The sequence below is a fragment of the Pongo abelii genome, chromosome 8 (genome assembly GCF_028885655.2).
Source record: "Pongo abelii isolate AG06213 chromosome 8, NHGRI_mPonAbe1-v2.0_pri, whole genome shotgun sequence".
Taxonomy (NCBI): Eukaryota; Metazoa; Chordata; class Mammalia; order Primates; family Hominidae; genus Pongo; species Pongo abelii.
In genome coordinates, this window is record NC_071993.2 from 94399421 (window position 1) to 94420150 (window position 20730).

At 42.4% G+C, this 20730-nt stretch overlaps 1 protein-coding gene across 1 annotated transcript in view; it reads left to right on the forward strand.

Moving 5' to 3' along the window:
* The first annotated feature begins 9972 nt into the window (after positions 1–9972).
* Positions 9973–20730, forward strand: part of PAPSS2 (3'-phosphoadenosine 5'-phosphosulfate synthase 2) — an 88022-nt gene continuing 77264 nt past the window's right edge. The window contains exon 1 of the mRNA XM_009245599.4: positions 9973–10355. Coding sequence (XP_009243874.1) covers positions 10329–10355 — 27 coding nt within the window. The 5' untranslated portion in view covers positions 9973–10328. The remainder of the gene's footprint in view (positions 10356–20730) is intronic.

Genomic DNA, 20730 nt, shown 5'->3' on the forward strand with positions numbered 1-20730 from the left:
CTGAGCGTGGTGGTACGTGCCTGTTGTCCCAGTTACTTGGGAGGCTGAGGTGGGAGGATCACTTGAGCCCAAGAGGTCAAGGCTGCAGGGAGCTGTGACTGTATTGCTGAACTCTAGCCTGGGCAACAGAGCAACACTCTGTCTCAAAAACAAAACAAAACAAAACAGAAAATAAAGCAAATTTGTGAACTAGAGTGCAGTATTTGTGTACAGTTCTTTTTGTCTTTAGCCTTATAGTAACCAGTTAAGATACTGCTTTCTAAAGTAACTTGTTCTTTTTTTTTTACCACTCTCTTCAGTATGATCACATGATTCATCTATAATACACTTATGTTCATTTAAAAAATATATTTATTTTTATCCTAAGCGAATTAACACAGAATGTGGATTTTTTTTTTTTTTTTTTTTGAGATGGAGTCCTGCTCCATCGGACAAGCTGGAGTGCAGTGGTACGATTTCAGCTCACTGCAACCTCCGTCTCCCGGGTTCAAGCGATTCTCCTGCCTCAGCCTCTCGAGTAGCTGGAATGACAGGCACCCATCACCATGTCCCACTAATTTTTGTATTTTTAGTAAGAGACAGGGTTTCACCACGTTGGCCAGTCTGGTCTCAAACTCCTGACCTCAGATGATCCGCCCACCTTGGCTTCCCAAAGTTCTGGGATTACAGGTGTGAGCCACTGCGCCAAGCCTGGTGAAGCACTTTTGAAAGAGACAGAAAAGAAGAAAGGTAAGCCAATGAATTAAAATAAAGTGCTGCCAATGTTGAAAGCCCTTCAAAATGCACACAGTTTTTTCAGACTTGTTCCAGCTTACCAGCTACTTGAAACTATCAGTTAACTCTCTTTTCCTCAAACCCCAACATTCAAATTAAGGGAAAAAAAAGGGTGATTTCATTAAGTAAATATATAATTTTATTATTTTAAGTAAAGATGAACTAAGTAACCAAATTGAGAAATATCTCCAAATCCTTAGCATTTCTCCAAAACAAGAATGACGGAAGGGGAGTAAAGTGGGGAATCCCACTTATAATTTAAAAGGAATTACTTATGTATGAGACCTAAGAAATCTGACTAGATTGAGATACCATGTGGCAGAGAGGAAACTTGATCTTTATATCAATTCATCCCAAATTAATGTATAATTTACTTATTAACAATTTCAATCAGAAGCCTTATACAATATTAGGCGGTAGCTCAGGGGGCTTAAGAAAAAAAATCAGTAATTAGTCTGAAAGGGCAAATGAGCAAAAGAGTTCATTATAAAATTGAGCTGCTTCTTCCATGGGCTCCATGGTGGGTAGTAACAAGGATTTAGCACCCAACAACTGCCAGGTGTAGCTCCTGCCAGCTAATATTATGCATTATGCATGAGGAACCACAAACTGTTAGAGGCGTTTGAACCAGAGTGACTCCATATTGAACAGGGGCAGGGCAAAATAAGGCTGAGACCTGCTAGGCTGCATTCCCAATAGGTTAGGCATTCTAAGTCACAGGATGAGATAGGAGGTCAGCCCAAGATACAGGTTATAAAGACCTTGCTGTTTAACAGGATGCAGGAAAGAAGCCAGCCAAATCCCACCAAAACCAAGATGGCCATGAAAGTGACCTCTGGTTGTCCTCTGCTCATTATATGCTAATTATAATGCATTAGCATGCTAAAAGACACTCCCATCAGTGCCATGACAGTTTACAGATGCCATGGCAACCTTAGGAAGTTACCCCATATGGTTTAAAGGGAGAGGAACCCTCAGTTCCAGGAATTGCCCACCCCTTTCCGGGAAAACTGATGAATAATCCACCCCTGGTTTAGCATATCATCAAGAAATAACATTAAGTATCCTCCTTTGTCGAGCAGCTCAAGGTTTGGCTCTGCCTATGGAGTTGCCATTTTTTTATTCCTTTACTTTCTTCATAAACTTGATTTCACTTTGCACTGTGGACTCACCCTGAATTCTTTCGAGAGATCCAAGAACCCTCTCCTGAGGTCTGGATCAGGATCCCTTTCCAATAACAAAACCAGTAATATTACTGATTAATCAATAGTGTTAGAAAAAAATGGTATGCTCCAACAATATTTTTAAAGTATTAACTGATTTTTACACCAAATATTCCCCCCATCCTGGACCCTCTACTATTCAAGCAAGACCATCCTGAGTTCAGCGTGGAGAGTAGAAAACATAACTAGAGTCTTCTGATTTTTGTTAGACCAAAGCCTTTAGATAAAAGAAAGAACTCAGACTAAACAAAGCATTTCAGAGAAAAATCACTCAGGCCTAACGAAAAGTTCTCCAATGGAATTGGAGCTAAGTGATCTTGCAGGGGAATTCTGAGGGTAGGATTCAGGAATGTGTGTTTTTACAAGCACTCCAGGGAGTCTTTGCACATGCTGGAGCTGGAGAGACGGTGGGCTAGATGTTCCCCACCTGGCTGCACAGTAGCCTCACCTAAGGGTTTAATTTTTTGGCGCAGGGGTGAGAAAAGTCAGGCAGCAGATTTTTTTTTCTTCTAAGCTTCCCAGGTGATTTTAATGACTAGTCAACCCTAAGAACTTTTCTTGGTAAAGTTTATTTGCTTCCCCACAACTCTTTTAGATGCTTTATCGCAGTCAAACATTATAAATGAATTTTTACAATATTATCCAAGGTGTCTCCCCAACACATATATTTCTTCCCTTTCTACTTTATTTTCTAAATTTACTGTACAAAATTAAAACATGGGTGAGTTGGAGGACCTACATTGGGGACAGTGTTTTGCAGATTGTGGTTTCTGAACCAGCAACATCAGCAGCCCTTGGGAACCTTTAGAAGCAAATTCTGTGTTCCACTCTAGATCTTCTGAATGAGATGTGCTGGTGGGGTGGCGCGGCCACAATCTGGATTTTCACAAGCCCTCTAGGGGATCTGGGGCACCCTAATTTTTAAGAACCAAGGATTCTCTTAATGAGAAACTTAAAACTACTGACGCCTGGGACCCACCCCTCAGATTCTGATTTTTGATTGAATCATGCCAGTGTGTGGTTCTTCCAATGATTATAATATACAACAAAGTTTGAGAACTTCTGGGGCTTCAATGAAGACCTTACCCCTGTCCAGAGCAGAATTGTCTTTCTAAACTAAAAGAAAACCAAACAAAAACAAACAATAGGGAGACCTCAAGTTCAAGAATAAGTTTAACAGTGCATATAATAACAACGAGGCCCAATATTTATGTTTTTATAATAGGCAATAGTCTCCAATCTTTTCTTTAGGAGATTATTGCTATAATTGTAGTTGTATTTTTAGTATTCAGTGGCTGAAAATAGTATGTAATCAATAAATGAATTTGATAATATTTTAAGTGAATAAAAATGTTATTCTTCACTGTTTTTCAGAAAATGTTTAGCATCCATATAACCTCTTTTAAAATACTTTCAGGAAGCCAAAGGTTCATGAGTTGGGGACCATTAGGGTTTTTATATTTTTACCAGAGACAGCGAGAGAGACAGAGAACGAGCGCATGTGTGTCAGAGAGACAACAAGATTTATTTTTATTTTTATTTATTTTTTACTGCTTATCTTTCCATGATGTGACTACCCAAATTTATGAAATCCTTCCAGAAGGTTTGGGACCCCCTAGTAAATTAAATTATGCTCAATATATTGTATTCTATTCTTTGGAAATTAACTATCCACTTAGAGTATCTATGATATTCCCTAATAATTATAGTATTAAATGTATCATATCACCACATTTCTCAGGTATACTGGAAGATAAAGCACTTACGACATAACCCCATATAAGTTATTTTTAAATGGACTATTTCTATTCTTCCATACTTTAAGATAAATTTCTTCAATGACAACTCTACTTTCTCTGAATGTAATGTTTTGTGATATTTGCTCAATTTTAGGCCAAACATCACAATTTCTATTTCTTCCTTTTCTTTTCCTTCTTCCTTCTTTCCTTTCTTTAAAATATAATTCTTAAAATATAGCTAACTTTAGTTGGATATTTTTCAAATAAACTTCTAAGTGACATAGATTAAGATCTATTTCACCTTGCTAAACATCTTTTAAAATAAACTGTTGGCTGGGCGCGGTGGCTCATGCCTGTAATCCCAGCACTTTGTGGGGCCGAGGCGGGCGGATCACCTGAGGTCAGGAGTTTGAGACCAGCCTGGCCAACATGGCGAAACCCTGTCTCTACTAAAAAGTACAAAAATTAGCTGGGTGTGGTGGCAGACGCATGTAATCTCAGCTACTCAGGTGGCTGAGACAGGAGAATAGCTTGAACCTGGGAGGCGGAGGTTGCAGTGAGATCGCGCCACTGCACTCCAGCCTGGGCGACAAGAGTGAGACAATTCTCAAAAAAAAGAAAAAAAAAGAACCTGTTGAAGTCTGAAAAACTCAGCCAATTAGTTATTAATAACTGAAGTAAATGATTTGTCTGACATTAAACAAGTGTAACTGTTGTTTTCGCTAAGGTTTGTTGAATTTTGAAGTGTATCTCCATAAATACCCAAATTGTTTCTCCTTTATGCAATGTGTGAGTATACTAATAAACATACTTTTTTTTACATGAATACAAAAACTAGATAATAACTTCAAACTGGATTCATTCAAGAAATGGCAGAAGGGCATTACTTTTGCCTGGGAATAAGGATTTTTCCACTGGCCACCTAAGATCTCTGGGCAGCCTTTTGGTGATAGTGTCAGTGCTGCCAGTGCAATGTTTGCCTATCACTTTTTCTCTGTGTACTATACCTGGGTATTTACTGACAGGCTGGAGCACTTCAGGAAGGAAGAACCAGAAATAGCAGGGTAAGAAGTGAATACCTCATGCAGCCCGAGGCATCAGCTGAAGCAGCTTTGGCCATCAGTAGGGTGACAGATCACCCTCCTGTTCAACTTCCTTTTAACCTTGAAAACTCAGGCTAAATATCACCAGTCACAGGATCTCTTCATAGTCCAGCAGTCATCACCTCTGTTTTTATGAACTTTTCAAATTATTCTAAATATCCTTTTATTCCAGCAATTAATCACATTTCCTTAGAATTATTTGTGTACAGCTGGGCATGGTGGCTAACGCCTGTAATCCTAGCACTTTGGGAGGCCGAGGCGGGTGGATCATGAGGTCAGGAGTTCAAGACCAGCCTGACTAAGATTGTGAAACCCCATCTCCACTAAAACTACAAAAATTAGCCAGGTACGGTGACAGATGCCTGTAATCCCAGCTACTTGGGAGGCTGAGGCAGGAGAACCACTTGAACCCAGATGACACAGGTTGCAGTGAGCCAAGATGGTGCCACTGCACTCTAGCCTGGGCAACAGAGTGAGACTTCATTTCAAAAAAAAAAAAAAAAATCAGAATTATTTGTGTACATCTCCATCTCCCACATCAGACCATGGGCACCTCAAGACTGTGACTTCTCCTTCTTGGATCTGGGAAGTGTCCCTAAGTACTACTGAGCAAATGGGAGGCCAGCCACATGGCTAACACACTCTGAAGGGCATGAAGAAGAGAACATGCAAAAGCATGCTGCTACCTGATTGTATGCGGTAGGTCCTCAGTTACAACTTTCCCTACTCTTCAATTGCATTTTCTAAAATCAGCAATACAGATACTTATAATTTTCTGAACATACCATGTTATTTCACGCATCTCTCTGCTTTACAATTTTCAAGTTTACACACACATCCATCTTACAGAGGGGAGTGCTGACAAAAACCCTACCACTTGTGTTTTTTGTTTGTTTGTTTTGTTTTGAGACAGGGTCTCACTCTGTCACCCACGCTGGAGTGCAGTGACACAATCTTGGCTCACTGCAACCTCCGCCTCCTGGATTCAAGTGATTCTCGTGCCTCAGCCTCTCAAGTAGCTGGGATTACAGGTGTGCGCCACCACGCCTGGCTTTTTTTTTTTTTTTTTTGTATTTTTAGTAGAGACAGGGTTTCACCGTGTTGGCCAGGCTGGTCTCGAACTCCTGACCTCAAATGACCCATCCGCCTCAGCCTCCCAAAGTGCTGAGATTACAGGCCTGAGCCACCACGCCCGGCTCCTACCAGTTTTTAAAGTCTCAGTTCATGTATGATCTTTCCCCAAGAAAATGTGACATCAGTCCCCATTCTCCTCCCAAAGTCGAACTAGATGTCCCTCCTTTGTGCGCTCACAATCTCCTTTAACTTACTGACCAGTTTAATCCATATTCTGGGTTTCTTTGAGAGAAAATAACGACTGATGCCCACAGTGAACTCAATGTTCTTCAACAGGAGGAGGCACTGAAATGCCCAGACACTTACTCACCTAAGCTGTGTGTTTGCTGGGATCCATTGTTTGTTCTCAAACCTATTTCTGCCAGTCATACTTGTTAGTTTAATTAAGTAATTTAACTAGATGTCACTTGAGTGAATAGCACATGAGTGAAAGAGTTGTGTTTTCTGTGAAAACAGATGGATACTTTGGAAAGATAAGATGCTAGAAATCGTACTTTTGAATGAGCCATAGGCAAAACTACGGACAAGGATAGGGGAGGGGTATGTAGTAATCTTGAAAGAATCTCCTCTCAGATTTTTTTAAGTGCCCTTAATTTCTAACTCCACTTTATAAAATTCCAACCTGGAAATTGTTGAAGATGCTTAATGAAAGTAGTTTATGAAGTTCCTATCAGTAGACTCATGTCACAATTAGAAGCCTTTGGCCCCCATATCAAAAGATTAGTGACATGTATGTGTTAAGTCAAAATAAAATGTCTAAGGCATGTACGTATCATCTTTACCTGTTCAACCAATTATGTATTGAAGTGATGGGGAACCAGTGGGCGGCAGGAAGGGAGTCGGGTATCTTTCTCTTTCAATAGATTGTGAATTTCTTGAAGACAGGGACCACATATTGCTCATCTAAGTAGTACCTGTGCCTGAGAAAAGTGTTCAGATCCTCAAGGATTTTCACTAAGTGCTCTTCACCCAGTGGAATGCTGCACTTATTTTTGTTTAGGGGGTTTCAGGTCTTGTTCAGCATTTATGCATTACAACCACGAGGGGGCAATATAGTCACATTCCTTGTAATGACCATCCAGTGGTGTTGCCTCCAAGTTAGAGCCCCTAATGTGATGAGCCCCCCTAAAATGCATTGGAGAAACTGTGGCATAAACATCTCACCAACACTGGCATTCTTTGTATATCCTTCTCCTGTTTATTTGGAGGAGTTGACTGATTCTATCCTTTCTAAACAATACAAGGATCAACTAGCAATCACCATTTTATTAAGTTATGCAAGCCCAGACAGTTTCTGGAAGGAAGAAATGAAAATGAGGTGGTGGGGAAGGGGTAGTACAGGGGAAACCTTCATGTAAATGTCATTAGTAGTATCAGGGATGATCAACTGGCACAATGTTATCTATGGTGTTTTTCAGGGAAGTCTTGGAGGGAACACTACTGAAGAAGTTACAGATTGTGTGTCCATATGAAGCAGAAGACCTCAATCCTATCTCTGTCCCCTGAATGAGTCTTCTCCCAGTTCCTATATGTCAGAATCATAGGCTCCAAAAGTTAAGTTTCTCGTTGCTCATATCTTTTCAGAAGGAATGTCCTCTCCTAAGAGCAAGAGGGTAGTGAGATGAAAAAGAAATCTATTGCCTTTAAAAGGAAAGACCCTGAGAAAATAAGAGTGTTTTGCTTTTTAGTAAACTGCCATGCTGAATCACGACTAAATTGGTGATCTGTGACATCAAAGGGTCATAAACAGCCTAGCTTGAATCCAAAAGAACTGAGGCCTCCATTTTCACAGTAAAAGAATGTCTATTCCAAAATAATTTTTGAGAATGAATGAAATCTAAAACAAGATAAGCAGTCCTGTTTACAGTTATCACGGGGTATTGAAATAGTTGGCGTGGAAGCTGAGTGACTCAGTGGGCAGGACATTTGGGGTCAGAGCACTTGGGAAGTCAGGCTGACCTTGGTTAATGCCTTAGCTCTGCTCCTAACTAGTGACTACGGTCAGACGCCCTCCCTTCCCTGAGCACCGGTTTTACATTGCTCATATGTAAAATATAGGAATGGGGAAATTGGACAAATGATCTCAAAACCTCTCCCAGGTCTAAACAATCATATATTTCTTTCCCAGGAAGTAGCTTACATATTTTTCCTTAATTTCCTCTGTTTCAGGAAGATAGGTTTTTGTTTTTAGATGCAATATAAAAAAAAAATCATGCAAATTGCTATTTTTCTTTTTTTTTTTTTTTTGAGATGGAGTTTCACTCTTGTTACTCAGGCTGGAGTGCAATGGTGCAATCTCGGCTCACTGCAATCTCTGCCTCCCGGGTTCAAGCGATTCTCCTGCCTCAGCCTCCCAAGTAGCTGGGATTACAGGCATATGCCACCACACCTGGCTAATTTTGTATTTTTAGTAGAGACAGGGTTTCATCATGTTGGTCAGTCTAGTCTCGAACTCCTGACCTCAAGTGATCTGCCTGCCTCGGCCTCCCAAAGTGCTGGAATTACAGGCATGAGCCACCGCACCAGGCCGCAAATTGCTATTTTTCAATTCACACTTACTTTACCTTCTCTTAGGGCAAGATCTGGCAGAGTGTAAGATATGGTGGAAACTAATATAAAAGGATTTTTCCAATGAAATAAGAATAGGATGTTGCTATTTAAACTTCATATACATTTAAAATGTGCTAGTTTGTATGCAGAACAGAAACTCAAACTCAGTATTTGCCCCTAGCTGCTTACATTGGAAGGCAGTGGTGGCAGTTTACTCAAAATGAGTAAGAAAATAAATCAGCTGACAACTCTAGACTGTACAGACATGCAGGCTGCCTTTTAAGTTTCTGACTCCTGATTTATTTTTCTTTCCCACCTTCCCACAGCGAAGGGCAGTCAGTGAATACTCAGATCAAGTGTCTGTCTGGAAAGCTGGCAGTCTTCCAGAAATACAATTAGGTACGAAAGAAAAGTCCCATCCCTCACCTCCTTAGAATATTACTCCAACTCTTTCACAGCAGGAACACTAGAGTGGGAATGAGAAGTGTGGCCCTTGTGTGTCATGCTACTTTTTTTGAGAGTATGGTCATATCCATCCGTTTGTGGCATTATACAAGGAGTCAGTTAAGGTACAAGGGGTGTGAGACCCAGTGACTGCCCCCAAAGTGCTTGTCACTAGAGCTTCTCTCCTTCACCTCTACTTGGCCTTGACATTTGGGTTTGTTCAGAGGGTTGCCTCATACTGCTTTCTGGTAAAATCTTGGAGCCCTAGGCCGAAGCCTGCTCAACTTGTGCCTCCTCTTCCTCCTCCTCAGGGCCCATTCCAGTGGAACAGAAGTGCTACTTTGGGGGTGGACTGAAACAAGTTGCTGGGCTTCCATTGGCCATTGCCACTTGCTTGACGTTGTGAAGAGGGGCCGTGCCTCCACAGGCCCATACCTGTAACCTGACGATACTGTTGTGAGCGGGAATGGAGGAAGTGCATGTAACCCCCTCAGCACGATGCATAGTGAACAGACAAGCTGTGAGCCTTGGGAGTTATCACCATGTGTGATGATGCTGGTGAAGAAAGCCAGCACTGCGGAGGCTGACAGCCTGGGTTTGTATCCCCTCATTTGGAATATAATCTTGGCAAAGTCTTAAGGCCTCAATTGCTCGTTTGTAAAACGCGAAGATAGTAGGACTTGCTTCCTGGGGTCGGGGCAGGATGGAGGGGGCCCATGAGAATTAAGGCAGAGCCCAGCGGAGTGCATTGTAAGGATCCATGAGTGTGAACCTTCGTTTTTACTACTGCATATGAGGATCCTGCCAACAAACCTGGTGGCTTCAAGCATCCTTGCCCTTAACCAAATAAGCTCTTAGGTCCTAGAGGCAGGAAGACTTCCTTGAAGGGGCGCCGGAGGCTGGTGAGGGGAGTGGAGGACGCTCTGGGACCCTCTGGGGGTGGGGCGGGCGGGGTGAACTTGACCCCGGGCCGCGTGCCGGGCGTGCCATCTGCCGCTCCGCTGCAAGGTCTCGCCGGGGACCGGGGCTGGCGGAGCGCGCGCCCGCGAGTAGGGGCCGGGCCGGGGACCCCGCCCAGGCGGCGGCGGCCGGGTCTCCAAGGCTGGGCGCTGCTTGCGGAACCGACGGGGCGGAGAGGAGCGTGGCGGGAGGAGGAGTAGGAGAAGTGGGCTGGTCAAGGGAAGTGCGACGTGTCTGCGGAGCCTTTTTATACCTCCTTCCCGGGAGTCCGGCAGCCGCTGCCGCTGCTGCTGCTGCTGCTGCCGCTGCCGCTGCCGCCGCCGCCGCCGCCGCCGCCGCCGCCGTCCCTGCGTCCTTCGGTCTCTGCTCCCGGGACCCGGGCTCCGCCACAGCCAGCCAGCATGTCGGGGATCAAGAAGCAAAAGACGGTAGGCTTCCAGGCGCCGGCTTCCCTCCCCGCCACCGCGCTGCACGCGCCGACCCCCAACCCCCAATTCCCCGGCACTTGGGTCCCACCCTCCCCGGGAGGGGGCGTCGGGAGGAGGAGGGGGAGGAGGAGTAAGAGTGGGGCCCGGAGGGAAGCAGGAGAAAGAGGCTCTGTGTGGAATTCCCGGGCCAGCCCTCGCCCCGCAGCCCCTCTCCACCCGGCGACTCTGGGAATCTGCGCTCCTTGGGGTCGCCGCACCCGCGAGAGACCTCCCGAGCTTCTCAAGTGGGTCCGGATCTAGATCCAGGACCAGGGACAGGAAATCCCCTTTCTTTCCCAAGAGCTCTTCCAGACCCGCCTTTTCTTCTGTAGGGTCTCGGAGCAGATCGAGCTGACTCCCGTTCTGCCAGGTCTGGTCGCTGGGGTTTTGTCTATGGGAACTTCCTTGGAGTGGGCTTTAATGACAGACTTTCATAGAGGAAACTGCAATTATCGAAGCAAACTGGAGGAAATTGCATTTCTACACTGGCGGGATTTAGCCCTCTAGCTTGATTTCGGCATCGGGTGGCATCTCGAGATTAGTAATGAGGGGTGAGGGTGCCCCTCGGTTTGGTGGAGTAAGATGAGGGGACTGTGTTGAGGAGACACACTTTTACCCAGAATTAATAATCTGAGCTGTCCTTCTTTAATGGGAAATACGAGGGCGTGTCAAAGAGAAAAGTTTCTTTCCCAGCAACGTGGGCACCTATAAATTTTGCATTCTTAAAAATGGCAGCAGTTCTATTTGTCAATTATACCCCAATAAACTGAAAAAAAAAAAAAAAAAAACGGGAGCAGTAATCATAGACTCTTAGAGTTGGATGGCGCCTTCTAGACAGCATTGGGGCCACGTCAGATGTGGTCAGCAAGCCTTGATAAAATCCCACTCAGCAGTCTGGCCGCTGAACATTCTATCTTCAGCCACCACCCTGCAAGCCTCAGATGATTGTACTGGTTACTGAATGGGTTGACCTCTCTCTAGTAGGTAGACTTGCAATGGACACATAGTAGGTGCCTGATAAATGTTTATTCTTATATAATGTGTATTACCGAAATATCTTTGAGGTGTATTTTTGGTGGGCCGGGGACAGGTTTAAAAAAAAACAAAATATAACGCCAAGAAGTGGGGAAGGAGTGTGGAGGGGCCATGCAGGGCTAGAAGGGTCACTTGAGCAGCAAGAGAACAGGGTGGGGGCTCTGTGGCTTCCAGGGACCATATTGGACCAGCAGGAGGGTCCAGGGTGTAGGTGGCATCAATTTGGGAAGGGACATTTATCAAAATCCAGCTGCCTTTCTCAGGAGTAATTTTTAAGTGGGGGACTCTCAGCGTTGTAACATATTTTTAAAATGATAAATGAAAATCACTTGTATTTTGTTCCTATTTAATGCGATTAATTTCTGTAAAATCCTAAATAGTGTCTTCTAAATGGCAAGGCGCTGTGCCAGTAGCTTTTTATATCAATGGGGTTTTAATTCCCACCTTCCTGCTTGCATCAAGAATTCCTTCTCAGTTGTGATGGGGGACTTTGTCAAGCATTAGAAAGGGACGAGGTGGTCTCTCCTCTTGATGCCTCCAGTCGGCAGGAGCCCAGGAAGAGGAGGGTTTGAGAACAGGGTCATTACAAATCAATTGCGGGGGCTCTGCACAGTCAGAAGCAGTGAGAAATTTGAGGGCCGGAGGGTTTGGTTTTTGTATTTACACATTCTGAACCTTCTATTTTTTGTTAGGTGGGTGTATGTGTGTGTCTGTTTTATACAGCATTAAATTAACTCCTGAAACAGCTAACTGAAATAGAACTTTTCTGAATTTTGATTTAGTCTAACGCAGTTATAACCCAGGCACCAACCCAAGTTCCCAAAAGGGCTAGATAGGTACTATCGGTACTATTTACAGCAAGCCAGCTGTAAATGCATGTGGAATCTCTCAAGCTTTGAATGTTCATTGAAAATGTGTTTTGAAACCTTGCAGGCCAAAGCAAAATCTGTCCACTTGTGTGACCTCTGAACTAATCAATTATTTGATAAGTATTGCTGACCTCACAAGCTAGCCTAGGAGTGAGACTGAGCTGATCTTTTATGGTCTTATAGGAATCATCACATTGTTTACTGCACACAGGACAGTTAATTCACACAGCAGCCACTACAGTAACTTCAGATATTTGTTGAGCACCTACTGTGTGCCAGGTGGTATACTGGGTGGGGGAGGGGGAAAAGGAGATACCTCTTTTCCAGGTTTTTTTGGCCACACTCTCTGGATGAATATTGCCTTTCAGTTCAGACCACTCTAGGAAGAGTAGATAGTTTTGGTTTAAATGAAAGAGTGTAGGATGATTTTTTCATGAGCTTTAGAAAAAATAAATGAAGTGTTCTTTTATAAAGGAAGGTAGCACATTCCTTCTGTGCTATGCATCTTTACCATGGAAACCAAAGAAACAGCTACCAGTCACATTCATCCCTTCATCCCTTCCACCCCTCACCTCCAACCCTGGCTACCCTCCCACCCCACCCCCTATACACACACATAGACACCCAGGAGAGGGAAAGGGACAGACTGCCTCTATGGGACTGGAAAGAAGGGAAGGCAAAGGCCTGGGCCTTTCCTCTTACATCATTTCCTGGATTAACATTTTTCAAGGCCCACAGACAGTGCTATTATGTTCTGGAGACACCCAATCTGAAAACATTGACTCAGATATTAAGTTATTTCTGAAGGATCAAATAAGAAAACAATTGGAAAGGAGTGAAAAGATACTGCAAACCACAGCGCTCTCCATAGATGTAAGGGATTATCAACCTTTTCCTTATTTATTTTCTTTCTTTCTTTTTTTTTTTGAGATAGAGTCTCACTCTGTCACCCAGGCTGGAGTGCAGTAGCGTGGCATGATCTCAGCTCACTGCAACCTCGCCTCCCAAGTTCAAGCCATTCTCTTGCCACAGCCTCCCAAGCAGCTGGGATTACAGGCACCACCATCATGCCCTGCTAATTACCTTTTCCTTATTTTCAGAATTGTGTACAGTATAACATTATTTTTCTAGAAGTAGCTACTTTTTTTTTTTTTTTTTTTTTTTTTTGAGATGGAGTCTCGCTCTGTCACCCAGGCTGGAGTGCAGAGGAGCGATCTCGGCTCACTGCAACCTCCGCCTCCCGGGTTCAAGCAATTCTCCTGCCTCACCTCCCGAGTAGCTGGCACTACTGGTGTGTACCACCACGCCCAGCTAATTTTTGTATTTTTAGTAGAGACGGGACTTTGCCACGTTGGTCAGGCTGGTCTCGAATTCCTGACCTCAAGTGATTCACCCACCTTGACCTTCCAAAGTGCTGGGATTGCAGGCTTGAGCCACTGCACCCAGCCAGAAGTAATTACTTTTAAAACTATATAAAGACACCATCAAAGGCAAGACATGAATTCCAGATGAGCAGCCACTGGAGGGAGGGACAAAAAGCATTTCCTAGAGGCCAGACACTCAGACATACTGGATTTCATCTCATCCCCACAGTAGCTCTCATCTCAGGAAACAGCTTTGTCTTCAGGGGAGGAGAAATACCAGGGGCAGGGCACTACTGAAATTCAGGTCTGTCCAGCTTCAAAACTCACGCTCTTGACCCCCCCGTACTTCTGTTTCAGGATGTAACTGCTCTGGCCCAGAGTTTTCTCATCTGTAAAATGTGGGTAATAATAACTTTCCCCTTACAATTGTCGTGAAAAGTAACTCACTCCTAAAAATTGTCTTGCACAGTGCCAGACCCAGAGTTAGTGCTTCATATGCAGTAGCTATTTCATTTGTATTAAACTATACTGTCATGGTTTGGCATACATAAAAAGAAAAAACAGCACACATCATACTATTTTGAAGGCTCAGTAAATGACAACAGCCAGAATATTTTTTTTTTGTTTTGAGACAGGCTGGAGTGCAGTGCTGCTATAATGGGTCACTGCAGTCTCGACCTCCTGGGCTCAAGTGATCCTCCTGCCTCAGCCTCCCAAGTACCTAGTACTACAGGTGCATACCATCATGCCTGGCTAACTTTTAAAGTTTTTGTTGTTCTTTTGGTAGAGATGAGGTCTCACTATGTTGCTCTGGCCAGTCTTGAACTCCTGAGCTGAAGAGATCCTCCTGCCTTGTCCTCCCGAAGTATTAGGATTGCAGGCTTGAGCCACTGTGCTTGGCCAGCCAGAATATTTAATAAGGAAAAACAAATGCAGAAATATAGAGGTAACAGTTTGAATTCTTATTGTGATAAGCTGGATAGAAGACACTGGTTGCCAATTAGTGTAGAGGTACCAGAGTATCAGTGAGTTTCTGCCAACAACTTTGGCCAAGAAAGATAATCCATGCATAAAGTAAATATTGAACTAACTTCTCTCCACCCTTCCTGTGCTTTCAACTATTCCTATGTGCACCTTAAAATTAGTGTTTCCCAATTCGTGCCATCGCCATTTATTAGATCATCTGTTTGGACTTTGGTGCGGTTAAAAGATAAATCTGGTTAACTCAGTTATATGTCTCTTTGAGATAGTTATCTTTATCTTTTATCACTTTTCTGTTGATGCATGTGGCTCTGTGGTTTGCTGAGGGGATAATTAGGCTTAGCTCTAACATGGAACTTTTAGGGAATTAGAGTCTGAGAAGGGCATCAATGATGTCAATCTCAGTCCTAGGAGATTTCTGTTTATTTCAAAATCTATCACTAAATAGTAATGGGCACTCATTAGTCTTTGTGTTTGGAAGTCTTAGGAGAATGCAGAAACTAAAGGTAAATAAACATAAATATAACACCAGTTCAACTGGTCTTTTAGCCCCTAGGTGATTTGTTCATATGACACTTGAAACAGCTTATATGCCCAGCACCTGACAATGATCCTGGCACAGATTAGGTGTTCAATATTCATTGAATAAATGAATGAGTAAATGGCTAGAGAACTCATTAGAGGATGTATTTGCTCTTAGGATCCACATTTTTTCCTAGATTCCTCACTCTCCCCTCTTCTCTTTGTGTGCTTGGTTATTTTTGACTGGGTATTTGTCATTACTGCTGAAAAATTGCTTGTAGAGATTCCTTCAGGCCTAGGTTGAATGACTTTGTTTTCAGAGAGGATTTGCTTTTGTTTCTGCCAGGTGTCTGGCCCCACTCCTAGCCTAGGACTCCTTTAACTTGAATTTACCACTATTTTTTTTTTTTTTTGAGACAGAGTCTTGCACTGTCACCCAGGCTGGAGTGCAGTGGCGTGATCTCGGCTCACTGCAAGTTCCGCCTTCCGGGTTCATGCCATTCTTCTGCCTCAGCCTCCCGAGTAGCTGGGACTACAGGCGCCTGCCACCACGCCCAGCTAACTTTTTGTATTTTTAGTAGAGACGGGGTTTCACCCTGTTAACCAGGATGGTTTTGATCTCCTGACCTCGTGATCTGCCCGCCTCGGCCTCCCAAAGTGCTGGGATTACAGGCGTGAGCCACCACACCCGGCCTGAATTTACCACTTTTTAAAGACTTAGGTGATGTGAATTTGGATTGCTATTTTGCACATGAGAGCCAGTTTGTGAATACAACTTCCCAGGGACCACCCTCCCCTTTTATACTCACTTTCTATGCCAAGACAATTGTCCTTGCCGTCTGTCTGAGTGGGAGATAGGTTTATTCTGGTTCACCATTATTTTCAGAGTGTAGTGTTTAGGAGCCCAGCTTAACTTGAGGAAGACCTTTTTTTCTTTTCACTTGAGTGGGTTCTGGGCTTTGATTTCTGTTCCACCTCTCTCAGTGAAGCTGTCAAAATCAGTTCATATATGCTCCTCTCAGCAAATATGCCCCATAAGGATAAAAGTGCCTCTCTGCTTACTTATCTCTTTGAGTTCTTGCTTTCTTCCAGATTTTGGCCTCGTGGTTTCTTCCTATTTTGTCAGCTATTTGTTGTTTTAATTTTTTTTTTCTTTTTTTTTTTTTAGATGGAGTCTTGCTCTGTCACCCAGGCTCAAGTGCTGTGGCGTGATCTTGGCTCATTGCAACCTCCACCTCCCGAGTTCAAGCGATTCTCATGCCTCAGCCTCCCTAGTAGCTGGGATTACAGGTGTGCACCACCACACCCGGCTAATTTTTGTATTTTTAGTTGAGATGGGTTTTCACCATGTTGGCCAGGCTGGTCTTGAACTCCTGACCTCAACTGATCTGTCTGCCTTGGCCTCCCAGAGTGCTGGGATTACAGGCATGAGCCACCGTGCTCATCCTGTTGTTTTAAATTTGATTATTTTATATTATTACTAGCATTTATAGTTATTTTCAGTGGAAGCATCAATCTGAATAACCTACCCATCACTGCTGGAAACAGAAACCTCTACGCTTTCTAGATTCCTGTGAATCATTAACATCTCCTATCATACCTTACCAGACCTGTGTCACTCTCATAAAAGGAGTACTTTATAAACATGAACTCCAGTCAGATAGCAAGTCAAAAATCTTTGATTTAATCCTTTTTCCCTAGGATGTGCTACAGTGTGGAGTGGGGAGTGCTTACCTTGTCTTGGTGGTCTCTTCCTATGCAGACATCCTTAGAGATGTGCATTGTCCTGTCCAATCCTTAGTGTTGGTCCAATTTCAAGTGCGTTCTTGTCTGAAAGGCCCCTTCAGTTTAAACAACTCCCCTTACTTCTTTCATGCTCTCCTGGGTACCCTGAGGCCGTTTTGTTGCTCCAGCACAACTCTGAGGTCATGGGGGATGAATTTGGTGGGACTAGTTAAGGTCCTTGACATGTCCCCGCTACTCCCAGGAGTGTGGGAACTAGGTTCCTACTTTGCTGTGACCATGCAGGGACTTGGAGGAGCTCTGGGGGCTGCCGAAACCCACCTTCTTTTCCTCTGAGATCAGAAGCACATCCAATGCCCTCTGCTTTCAGAGCCCCCAGGGCTATTTGGCCTCCCTCTTCCCCAAGCTCAGCACCAGGGACAGGACACTACTCCCTGTTTCAGACTCAGACTGGTACCCAAGCTTGCTTTGCTTCTCTTTTAATAAAGATTAAAGCTTTCCCGAAAGGTTAATTGGTTTATCATAAGCATTGGATTTGTTATAAATTTTGTCTTCTTGTTCCTTTTTCCTGTCTTTTTGATCACCACATTTTTGAAAAATTTACAATAAATTGGCTGGGTGTGGTGGCTCATGCCTGTAATCCCAGCACTTTGAGAGGCTGAGGTGGGCGGATCACTTGAGCGCAGGAGTTTGAGACCAGCCTGGGCAACATGGCAAAACCTTGTCTCTACAAAAATGCAAAAAGTTAGCCAAGCGTGGTGGCGCGGGCCTGTAGTCCCAGCTATCCAGGAGGCTGAGGTGGGATCGCCCCAGTACTGGAGGTCAAGGCTGCAGTCAGCCATGATCATGCCACTACACTCCAGCCTGGGTGACGGAGTGAGACCCTGTCTCAAAAAACCTCAACAAAACAAACAAACAATAAATTGGTGCACAAGATGAAAATATTTTTTCTCTGTACAAAAGAGCCACTGTATTAAAACTTGAAATATAAGCTGCCTCTGATGACACGTGGTGTATAAAATGGATTCCATCAGTTGACTGATGTGACTTCCTTTAAAATCTTATCAGCATCCCTTTCTGCATTTCAAATTTACTACTGAAGTTGATTTTGCTGTAATTGATATTGTGCAAGCACGACTGTAATATAAGCATGACAAACTCAATCTGTATAGCATCAAATATTAACTTTTGGCAATAAATGCATATAGCCTGTGACAATAAAGATTTTTTAAAACAGTTACATAAATATGTCAACTGTTGCATCATTCATAGTGATAATTTCTCTGCTAGTCAATATTTGATTTAAATGTCTAGTTAATACCTGCTTTATGTTTTATTATTGATTTATTATGAAAAGTATGGATTTTTATCCACCAAGCATCTACATCCAGTCTCATACCACAATTACTTTTTTAAAACAATTTTATGTTGGGTGTGTGCTTTTAAAGTCATTTGTAGGCTTTATGGATTTAAACTACCTAGAAGAAAATCTGAGATTTTATCCCTATAAACTTTATTCTTCTACACCCTCCTCCAGTCATTATTAATTTATTAATAATTCATGCCTTCCCAATTTCCAGCAAAGTCAGCAACCCAAGCATTAGTGATGATTTTATTTTCATACATTTGCTAGTGTTAAAAACCTGAATTAACTTTTTGGCCCTCTGCTGGGGGTCCCATGTGTATTACTTTGTTTCCTTAAGGTCTCTAAAATCCTTTCCTTTTTCAGTTCCTGTCAAAATTCTCACATATATATTTGTTTACCTCACTCACTCAACAATATTTATTGAATGACCAAACCAGGATCTCTATTTGTCATAATTAACAATAGCTACCAAAGCCTTATTTTCTTTAATTATAGTTTTTAGTCTATTCGCTGTCTTTAAGTGTATTCTAAACACAGCATTTGCCTTTTCTAATTGAAGCACTCCACCCGCACCTTTGTATTATCGACATTCTGCCCAGTAAGTCTGGCAGTGGCCTTGAGCTAAAAGCAATAAAATTCCCAATTGACTTTTCTTATGTTTCCTCATTTTTCTACTAAGTTAAGTTGAACATTATTTACTCTATATTAAGGTGTCTCTACTTTAAAAATGTGTGTGTGTATGTGTGTGTGTGTGTGTGTGTGTGTGTGTTTAAAAATAATTCTAGTATTTTACTTCTGGAAGGAAAATTAGGAGCTCACCTTTAAGCTCTTTATATGGCAGTTGATACACAGCGTTAAGAGCTGTGCCAGGCTCTATGGCCATTCTTTGGGTTGACTGGGTGGGGATATTTCCACTAAGCTAGAACTCTGATCACCCTACCACACACTTATCACTTCTCTCTTTATCACATGCTCTTTGAAAGTGACCCTACCCATTTTCTACAGCTTTATTTCCTCTTTCATTCAACAAGAAATATTTTCCATAAACAAAACTTCCTCCCAGTTGGTTTATTACATTCTGACTTAGCTTTAGCATTTTGTTGTGGCATTCTGGGGACAGAAAATGCAGACCAAAAAGCAGTATTTGAAAGATGTAACTTGACTGTTTTGAAATATTTTTGATTGGCCAGACTGTTTCTCTTTAGAAAATTTAACCCTTTCTCACCTCACTCAGTCTTCCTTAAACCTTCTCAAGTGGTTTAATTGCTTTATCAAAAAAAGGGATGCCATTGATTAGATAGCATGCAATGCAGATAAAGTTGTATTTGGTAAAGGCTGGACCAAGTTTGGTTATACGCCAAAGCCTCAGTTCAGTTTTACCTCTAAATCTATCCATTTCCATTGCTTCCTAAGTTCACAGAGTACTATGAAGTCGATGATAGTAACCATGTGTGGCCTTCCCAGGACCTAAATTGCTGACTCCCAATAGAGAGTGTTTTCCTAAATTATATGAGTAATTATGGTTCTTGGGCCATTGGGTCACTAGTACAACAATGTTTTGAGTAGTTACTAAAAAATAACCAAATCATAACTAAAATAATTTTTCATTTGACCTTTAAGTTAGCCAACAGAATAAGAAGACATCAAATAAAGCCTAGACATTAAAATTCTGATTGTGGAATGTGCGTATTTATCTGAAGTTTCTTTTTTTAGAGCATGTTTTGTTAGAAAATTCCTACTCTGTTGTATTCTGTTCATTGCCACGATTTATTGAGCACTGACCTGTATGTTAACTCATTGACTCTTCACCATCTCGCGAAGCAGGTTTGTGAATAAATAGTCCAAAGGGAGCTCATTTAACTGAAATGGGTCTTTAGAGAGTTACCCAAAAGAGAAGTTAGAATCTTATTAGCTTCTCTGTAGTTAATAAGATGTTTATTTCATAGAGGCAATGAGGCTTCATGCCATGTGGCCAACACAGCTAGATTAGGTAACTAGTAATGTATTACTGCTTCATTTGTAAAATATTCTGGCAGCTGTCTACTGCTAGTATCTCAAGATAATAATAATGAATTCTATTGAGAAACATTCCCCAGCACTTTTATTAAAAAAGAGTAAGTGGCATAAATTAGCAAATACATGTTACCCTCACTATCACACGCATTCTTTCTTTATGGTAACATAAGGTGACTAGTTGGAAAATAAATTTTATTTGTTCTCAGACTCAACCTGTATGGGTAATAGTTTTTATTGCCTAGCCTTACGGCTATGTCAGTATTCAGCAAACGTGAACAGAATAATTTGTTTCCACTAGCTGCAATACTTGAACCAAGTTGTAATTATTAATACGATTTGTAGATAATAAAAAATAAACTAGAACATCAGTGCATTTTTCACACAAAAATTTGACCCAGTTCAAAGTCAACGCTTAAGGATGTTGTCAACCGATCAATGAG